Here is a 10,000-nt window from a genome sequence, read left to right on the forward strand (position 1 = left end):
TAAGATCGCTGGGAGCTCCCTGTTTAATGTTGGGATGTTGGAAACGAGCTCCGTTGGCCAGATCGCTTCACCATGCGAACTACCGGGACGTTTTTAAAGCAGGTCAGGTAAACTGGCAGCAAGCGCTGTGCACCTGCTGTAATAATTATTTCAATGTATCAATAAATGAAGACATACAAAGCTACTTACAAATAGAAGTTTAATAAAATTCAATGAGATAAAATATTTTCAAACGTAATACCTATATCAATTAGGATATTAGAAATTTAGAAGTAATTACTGATAATTAAGAAGTTATTAATAGTTATAGTTGACCATAATAATATATGCTTAAGTTGTATGATATATTCGTACCTTTGACGCACTGTCACAGCATGGCAGCCTGCGCAGCAGGCGCGCGGTTTGGTCAATTTTTGACGCTTTTTCCACCGGGTTTGACTACCTAGTGATCGGTTCAATGTAATAGCCGCGCGAAAACTGGAATAAGGTCACAAAAGGAAACAAAGGGAAAGGGGGCGGGGAGAAGGAGCAAGAAACCGTCTGCAATCAACCTCGCCTATTTCCAATCATCCGTGACGAGGATGAGTTCAAAGTAAACCACCAACCAATCATAGCGCGCCTTATGTAAACATTAGTGGGAATGCTTTTCGTACCTTTGATTCGAGAAACTTAGATCTAGTATATACGTCGCACTACCGTCGAATTGACTTGATTGTAGGTCTGGACCTTGAATTAAATTCGACTGACTTATAATCGGCGATAGAGCGACGTATAAACTAGGCCTTACCGAACTAAATAAACATGAAAGAAATGTGTATTTGAAGTGGGAGTCATGATAGACGAAAGATAAAACTGAGTGGTTTCAGAATTCAGTTGGGAGAGCATTGCACCGGGATCTCAGAGATCATTGGTTCGAATCCCGTTGAATCCACCTGAATTTTTCAGGTGTCTATAAGGGACAACTTTGTAAGCAAGGACCAGCGTAACAAAACAGAAGCACCGGATCCTGGTGAAGGACCTTGCCGGCGATTTAAATATTATAAAAAGCTGAAATGAGCAGGGGTGATATAACGGTGAAGGAATATATTAATATTTCGAAAGGCACTGCCTTTCTTCATCAGGGTTTTACAAGCAATGACTACGGTTAACAAAGACGTAACAATTTGAATAGTGATATGGCGTGTGGCATGGTGATACAGACTTAAAGATAAGGATTTTAACGGACTTAACGGATACGGTGCAATAATAATAATAATAATAATAATAATAATAATAATAATAATAATAATAATAATAATGATGATGATGAGGAGGAGGAGGAGGAGGAGGAGGAGGAGGAGGAGGAGGAGGAGGAGGAGAAGAAGAAGAAGAAGAAGAAGAAGAAGAAGAAGAAGAAGAAGAAGAAGAAGAAGAAAAAGAAGAAATGATAATTGAAATTGTATAACGGTAAAGAAATATAAGGGAAAAGGTGGATTACATTTCATCTGCCTTATTAAGACCTAAAGGTTCATGAGTGCTGGCTATGTACACGTACACTGTCACGATTGGAATGAATGAGCTCGAGTGGACCACAGGCAGACAACCCTAAGGATGCGAGAGCGCGTGACGTCACGTTATTTTGAGACAGTTGTAACGGCCGATTCAACTGATGGAGGAAAATCTGGAAAATGTTCCATAAAAACTTCAAATCACGATATTTCTTCTCGAAAATTCATTTTATGGACAGCCAGATAAATAAAGTTCACTCAACTACTATTTTCTGCGTTGTCCTGAGTGATTTGATGCGTTTTTGGGACGCTTCGATTCCCTCTTCAGATCCCACGCGTCGCCACATACGATATAAATAGACAAGGCGTGCAACTTCCAAGACCGCTCACGGCCGAATGCCTCCAGAATTTAGCCGAATTTCTCCCACTTCCAAAGGTCGTTCGCCTCCCAGCCTTGGGTACATAAAAAGTCGATAATTTTGCTAGCATTGTGCCTAAAATCATCGCATTTACACGGCTCTGCAACCTCTAAATCCTACTCGATTTTGAAGCTTCGCTCAGGTTTTTGTTATTGCTAGATGACGTGGACAGAAGTCATGCACCATTGAATTTGATCAAATCAAATTAACCAATCAAAAAGCACAGATTAATAATTTTGTCTCTCTTGGGGGAAATCTATGATTTTTGATTGGTTAATTTGATTTTGATGACGGTTATCAAATTCCAATGATGCATGTGCGGTGTCCGGATTATTTGACAACAAGACGCCTACATGGGCGTATCCGTGGAATGCGCAAACAGTTAAGACAAATTGTCCAGTTACAGTCAACTTCAAGTACAGGTAAACTTCGGGAAATGGCGAGAGATTACCAGAAAGATAAATCTGTTATATAAATTAAAGTTGTTTGTTGTAAAAATTCGTTATTAATGTTACTAAATTTGCAAATGCAAACAACGAAGCCCTATTAGCAGGTTATCAGGATACGGGATTTTTTATTTATTTATTTTTTGGAGGAGACTTTATTCAAATCCTGCAGTTTTACCAGCTTCCTTAACTCCATTCATCCAAAAATTACATGATCAGCCTTAAATCATCCGAAAAACTTATTACAAATCACAGTTCAACAACTTATCATCCTGGGCCAGTTGTTCAAAAGCCAAGTTTTAAAACGAGTTTTATTCTCTACTCGCAAATGCTGTTCAAGGCTGATATTCAATCTTGAAAAACAAAAATAAGCAAAGGAAACTGTCACCAAAAAGTTGAAAACATAATCGGCTTTCGAACAACCGGGCCCTGCATTAGAAGTCCGGTTCCGTAATCCTGGTTTAGTTCCTTGCAAACTGTTTAAATCTGCCGTGGCGAAGAAAAGAAGACAACATCTGTACTCTACTCTCTCAATGCTCAAAAATCTAAAAATTCCGTAATTGCGTGTTCTATAGTCCAGTCCAACTTTCTAATTTTACAATTCCATAATCTTGACTTCAGTATTAGAGTAACTTGGTACCAAACGTACCACAATAACTCGTTAAGGAAAAAGATTAAATCCAGTAGTCCAGTCCGGGTTGAGATCGCCAAAACTCTCTTTATCATGATTCAAAACTCAACAAAAGCTACAAGTAGTAAATAGTTCTCAGAAACTACAAAAGTTCGTCATGATTCTACACTCGAGCTGCCTTCAAGGCTGACATGTTGATCATTTACAACTTATTTTTCACTACAAGCTTAAGCGTGCACTCTGAGCTGCTGACAGCTTTCCAAGACCGATGTTTCTAAAGTTAACCCGGTCCATCGGGGTTAGTATCTGGATGGGGAACGTCAAAATATGCGACTTACGGTCAGGAACATACGACCAAAAATTCTATTTTAACGCTCAAAAATGCGAACTAAGCAAGGTACTGATTTTGCTAGCCTGCTTTATGCAAAACAAATATTGACGCAAAAGTATATAAATATTAATATGTAGTTTTTAAGGAGAGCAGAAGGAACTTCTAGGAAGTGTCGATCAAGAAAAAAACATTTCGGGAGATTTTTGTTACGTTCAATCAGAGTTCAATTTTTTTATCGTACTTTTGGCCGTACAAGTAAAATCGCAAAATCGAAAGTGACATCGATTTTAGCGCCCGCCTGTGATCAAGTTACCTTGCGTGTTTAATACTGACAACTCACGAAACAAAGGATGCACCTGAGACAAAATTACGGCAAGACACCGGGTTTTTGTTAGTTTCCTTTTTTTTCTTTCAAGTGTTATAAAGTTCGACAATTTAACACAAAGATCACAATCGTTGATGCTAGTCCACCTGTCAGCTAAAGTTAATCTCCTCCGAATGAGGTTAGTACTTGGATGGGGGACCGCTGCAAGTCCCCGTGACAACGATAGCTAATTCGGTTTTTTAAACTTGATTTCATTTTTTATCTTGTTTGGCCGTTGAAATTCTTTCTACGTCCAAACGGCAAACCAACTGGTTCCCAAGAAATATTGGAGTATTCGTTCTATGCAAAATACTTCTAATGAAGTATTCGTTGTATGCAAAATAGTGTTCACAGTGGTACACACAAGTACGAGGCAAGATCTAGAAATAACGTAGAACATCATCCTTACCTTTAAAGCTTGCCATTCTCAAAGAAAAAGCATCTGTCCACTTAATCGAATAGTTTAATACTGAATCAATTATGGCGGGCAGAAAGATTCCACACTAAATCTTTGCTTTCATTAAGATTAACGGAAGTGTGTTACGGTGGCCGAGTGGTCTAACGCGCTCGCAAATAATTGTGAAGGTTGGGAAAGAATATGAGTTCTCCTCGGGATAGGGAAGTTTGGACTTACTGGAGGGAATAAATGTAAATGCACCCTATCGGAGATTAATTCAATATCCTTGGGGTATGCACATTTGTGACTACCAAGAAAAAGAAACCAGACCGGTTTTAAGACGTGCTATGCCTTCGACATTCCACGTAATAACAAAAACCTGATCGAAGCTTGAAAATCGAGTAGGATTTTAAGGTTGCAGAAGCGTGTAAATGCGATGATTTTTGGCAAGATGCTAGCAAAATTATCGACTTTCTATAGACCTTATTCCAAAATGGCCGTCATTTAAATATTCTTTTGTTTTTATTCAAATTAGCCCTTGATGCCTCGTTCTTGAGCTGAAAATTCAAAAGAATATTCTGAAAAATAATCCACGTGGCTTACATAAGCCACGGATTACATAAGACGCGAACTGGGTCATTTATACGAGTGCGGCTTACGTAAGACGAGGAATGCTCGTATAAAGGGTTCGGGGTCCAATGACGACGTAATTTATTTTGATGCCTCGTTTTGGGGTAATTCGTTAATTACTCGCGCACGCCACTTTTCTCACGCGAGTGTACGTGAGCAAAAAGGAAGTCTGGGCTATAATAACAAAACATGCGCATGCGCAGGAGCCATTCACGGCTTGAGCAAGCCGCAGACAACGCTTGAGTACATTTGTACGAACACTTTCACGTCCAAGGTAAGCCGCAGCCAAGATAAGCACAGCCCAAAACCCCTAGGTCAAGATAAGCCTCGGCTCGAGCTAGCTGCGGATGGAGTAAGCCGTGAAATTCGATTTTCTACCATTTAAACGGAATGTTCACGCCTCATGAAAGCCGCGGCCAGGGTAAGCAGCCGCTTATTTTGTCTCTAACCTATACTTCTCGTTTACTGGCAAATAAGGTTTCGATCTTGTGGGATTGATTTCAGGCGGTTTCTTGCTCCTTCTCCTCTTCCCTTTCCCCTTAGCTTTCTCGTTTTTACTTAATTGTTCCAGTTTTTCCGCTTCCGTTACATTAAACCGATCGCTAGGAAGTCAGTCCCGGTGGAAAAAAGGTCCGCAATTGGCCAAACCGCCTAGTGCTACGCAGGCTACAACATTGGATTAATTGTTGCCTCATTAAAAAGACGTGTTCACCTGTGCTTAGGTAAAAATTACGGGCAATGTTGTTTGTCTCCACATCGATTTTACCGGCGGTGAGTCTTTTATCGTTGTTGGTAGTTCCACATAACACCCACAAACCCTGCTCATCTACTGCCAGGTCCATTCCACTGTATCCACCCCACTGGTACTGGTTACTTCTCGGTGAGCAATAATTCACCCCTATGTAAGCCTCTATTCCCTCTGATCGCAGGTTGTACTTCACAATTTGGTTGGAACTTTCTCTGGAACATTAAAGGAAAGTAAAAGGCGGACTCCGATTCAATTAAAATCACCCTTGAAAAATATGCGCTCACTCGTGAAATAATTATTTTTCAACACTCGAAGAGAAATTTCGTATCTCCGCGCGGCCATGTTATATTCTATTTATTATATAAACACCAATGAAATACTAAATCATTTCACGAAAGGCATCGAAAGGCGCGATTTTCATATGTAACCATAGCAACAGTGATCTTTTCACGTGTGAAGATATCATGTTTTCGCGCGAAAGCTCACTTGGTATTTCATTAGTGTTTATATAATTAAAATAACAATTTCAGAGGGTTTTTTAAGCTGGTGGTCATGGGCATGTATTTGATGTGGTCTAAATGCTGCGCTTCAACTTGAAAATGACCAGGAAACTTTCCCCGTTCATCTTTGTTTTTGTTTTTGTTGTGTTTTGTTTTGTTCTTTCCTAAAATGTAAGGAAAAGATCAAAAGATCTACGATTCTACAGTTCGATTGATTGAACACTCACGCTCCCTCACATCTCAGACACACTACTATTATCTGGAAAGCCAGAACGAAGCAGGAAGGCGAGGATGAAAAAGGAGTATAAAATATCATTTTTCGTCGATCCATCATTAAACGTCATGGTGTTTTTTAGTTTTTTTAGCACACAAAACAACACTTTAAAGATGACAGGTTTACTTAATCTTGGAATAAGAGCCAAAACTTAGTTTCAGTCTGGACAGCGAAAAAAAAAAACAAACAAATAAAGCAAAGGTACAATGGGCCAGTCTAGTTGTCTACCTGTTGTAGTAGAGATATGGTCCATACACCACAGTACCTGTTCCGTCCCAGTCATAAGGCAGTGTGTACTTTTTACGCACCAAACCAGCTTTAAACTTGTCCATGTTTTCATACTCTTTAAGGTACCTTTGGTTATAGTAACCTTCCATCACAAATAAATTCTCAGCGCCCATGATTCCAAGCGGGTCTTTCATCCAGGCTCCTTGAGTAACGTACCTTGCGTTGTGGGTTACAGGTTTCCCGATCGACTTGATGCTGGTGCAACTGTCTTCAGGAAAGTAAAAGAAGGAAAAAACGTTAAATTAAACGATGGCTCGACTATAAAAGCAAGCAGAAATTCAACAGCCTTTGATGATACGTCTTTTTCACTCATGAATGTTGCCATTTACACCGATTTACTTGTGGTATAAATCGAGTTGTAAAAAACCATGACAAATACACAAAAACGCTAACAAAGTTTTAAAAGTTTACTCACTGAAATATATTTGAAAGAGACTTTTGCCACAATGAAACTTGTTTCGTTTGAAACTAACGTTAATTATTCAAGTGAAGCTATGACCCTCGCAGTTATGAACGCAATTTTTGCAATTGCGTAAAGAAGCCTGAAAAATTCAGGACTTCAACGGGGTTTGAACCCGTTACCTCGCGAGGTCATATCGCGAGGTCATATCCGTAGTTCATATATGATCCATTTCATATATCATTTCATCGTTGTTAATTATTCAATTACTGTAATCTGAAGATTCAAGATTTGACGTAATGATATACGTCACAATAGCTCATTTCTCCAAAGACATTTTCGTTGTTAGTGGAACCAGATCGAGAAGCCACCGGGTAACTATATGTTTGTCACTGAGTTTGTCTCTTTTTTGTAATTATTACTTATACAATGACGTCCATGTTTCTTAGATTTCGAGAGCATTCCTCCTCACATACACTACCGGAACGAAACCGTGATGAGCTTGTTTGAAATCGTTGGTGTTAAATGACCGCGAGCAACGAAACAAAACCAATATAGAGTCTTGGAAATCTTATTGTCCATTTTCTAGTTTAATTTTGAAAAAAAAGAAATCGACCTATAAGAAACGCAGATTTGATTCGCATTAAAAACAGACATCTCTCGCAGACATCTCTCACTTCTCCCACTGCAGGCCATTGATTAATTAACTTGCATCCATTTTTGTAACACGACGGGCCAGTTTTTGTAGATCAATCTTTGAGCAATGGTTGTCGCTCTATTAAATGCCACTCTTTCATGAGGATTTGTTAAAAGTTCGTCACTGCTGGGTGGTATTGTGTAACGAGGGCAAGATTCGTTTGCTCTCCAGTGGTTTTTGAAGGAGTGCCAGTTTCCTGTTTTTAAGTGATTGCGAATGCTACAATTAAGTTCAATTGGATAATGAAGGTTTGTGGAAAAGACTAACAAAGCGTATTCCAAATCAACTGTAGTTGTAATTGACGACGAGGTTTGGACATCATGGTGTGACGTCAAGACCGGTATCCGGATTGACCGATAAAAACGTTCGCGATTTCGGGATAAAGGGAAAATTTTGGTCGGGATGGTGGGATTGAAGAACTCTATTGAGGACCCTCTCACTGGTCTTAAAAAAGACGGGAGCGACATTCTATTGTTTGAAGTGAGGCACAATAAAATCTCGGCGATCATCTTGTGGGCAACACATTGAGACTCAAAGTAAGAGTTTAAAAGGAGAGGAAAGCAATGTGGCCGCAAATGTTGTAAAAACCACTTTCAAAGTATTTTCGTGTAATTAAATTGTTTTTTTATCCAAAACGCTGCTCTCGATATGCTCTTTAGCGTTAATTTAGCCCAAAAGTGGCCCCAGCAAGATGGCGGAGCGCGCTTCACGTTTTTGCGGGTGAAAACAATAGGTTGCTCGATCCAGTCTGTATTATTTTAAGATCCTTTGTATCATTCGAGTTTGCTTTTTACAAACAAGAACAAGAAGCCACCTATAATTTATAACGCCATTTGATCCTCTGAATAAATCTAAAATCAGGACAATCATTCGAAATCATGAACAAACAACAACCTATTCACTTTCTGAACAGTAAAAAGTGACTAACAACATTTTATAAAAGGAAGTAGTTCCTTGCATGGAGCAAAGTACATGCTATGTTGAATTTACCAAAAAAACTCAACGGAACAAAAGAAAATCTGAAAGTGTGTGTAGAAGGCAAAGCAAACCTCTCTGGAGAATGCTAACACTGTTGCCTGCTTTGTCCAAGTCATTCCTCTCAGCAATAATCATCCTATGCATCTAACAAAGTAAAGAACGGGACAAAGTAATGACCAACAACACTACGTTTCCTGTCTTCATTGAGTAGTTATTTCTTCCTCTAAAGTTTTGAAAAAACGCCCCAGCAGTCTGTAACTAATATAAGGCTTAAAATATAATTTCGCACGAGCATCAACGCGCTGAGTCGATTGGTTTATCAAAGCCATAGATCCAAGAAAATACCATAAAATGCACATCATTTTTGTCCAATTCTTTTCTTGTGTCTTTGTCTCCTGAAGACTTTTGAGCTTTTCGACAACAACACTAAAGCCATCGAGCTAAAAACCATTCTGGCGGCATTGAAGCAACTTCAAATCACGACTCATGTTCAATCAAAGAGTAGGTAGAAGATGGTGGGATAAAACGGGAGGATAAAATACATTAAATATTACTAGCAGTAATCGTAGATTATAGTGTGTCGCCTTAGGACCTTAGGTTCCTGTATCGGTTCCCATAAAATATCTTAATCCTTTTACTCCTAGACTGAGTTATGTGGAGTTGATTTTTCAATCTAAATTACTTGTGGACGAAATCCTGTGGTGTTTTAATTTCATTCAAATGAAACTTCTGATTCTTTCCCCATTCGTTAGCAATCATCTTTTCAAATTTCAGAGAAATCGACCGATCCGTGAATATTTTATGATTTTTTTTTAGCGATGTGACGAAAGGTCAACAGATTACGGGCAAGTTTGGACATTGAGTTGTCAAACATATTCGTTTCACAAAAATTTCTCCGAATTGCAAAGTATCCTCTCAGAGAACAAGAACATCATTCTAAAAGCTTATTCTACGCAAAAGGTCACTGAAGTTTTGGAGTCAATTTTGAGGGTGGAAAACCCGTTTCCGACCAAAGTTTTGATCACGCCACGTGGAATACTAATATGATAACACAACAACTAAGTCGCTAACCTTTTCACATGAATACCCTTCAAAATTGCCATAAAAACCATCCAGATGTTTTCGCTTGGCTCTAAAAAGCTCTCTATGTAAATTTTTCCGCGATTTCGACTAAAGTTCCCTGTTTTTCACCCTCCTGCATGGACGCCATTTCGGTCTCGTTCGAAGGCAAATCAGAGAACTGATTCCGATAACAACTGGCAAGGGATTGGCTTATTGCCATATCTCGTTACTGACCAAGTTTCGTGTCGATCGGAAATGCCTCCGATTTTTCCCAAATTTTTCCGAATAATTAATCAGCATGATGGATGTTATTGTGATGTTTGCTATTGTGACGCGCCGATTTGAAAC

General features: G+C 39.1%; 1 protein-coding gene across 1 annotated transcript in view; it reads right to left on the bottom strand.

Annotated features, from left to right (window-relative positions):
* The window catches only part of LOC137994366 (olfactomedin-like protein 2A), an 18,753-nt gene that overhangs the window by 1,137 nt on the left and 7,616 nt on the right, over positions 1-10,000 (bottom strand). Inside the window, exons 4-6 of the mRNA XM_068839942.1 lie at positions 8,662-8,734; positions 6,456-6,723; positions 5,418-5,665 (exon numbers count right to left, since the gene is read on the bottom strand). Coding sequence (XP_068696043.1) covers positions 5,418-5,665; positions 6,456-6,723; positions 8,662-8,734 — 589 coding nt within the window. The remainder of the gene's footprint in view (positions 1-5,417; positions 5,666-6,455; positions 6,724-8,661; positions 8,735-10,000) is intronic.

The sequence above is a fragment of the Montipora foliosa genome, chromosome 3, assembly GCF_036669935.1.
Source record: "Montipora foliosa isolate CH-2021 chromosome 3, ASM3666993v2, whole genome shotgun sequence".
In the NCBI taxonomy this organism is placed as follows: Eukaryota; Metazoa; Cnidaria; class Anthozoa; order Scleractinia; family Acroporidae; genus Montipora; species Montipora foliosa.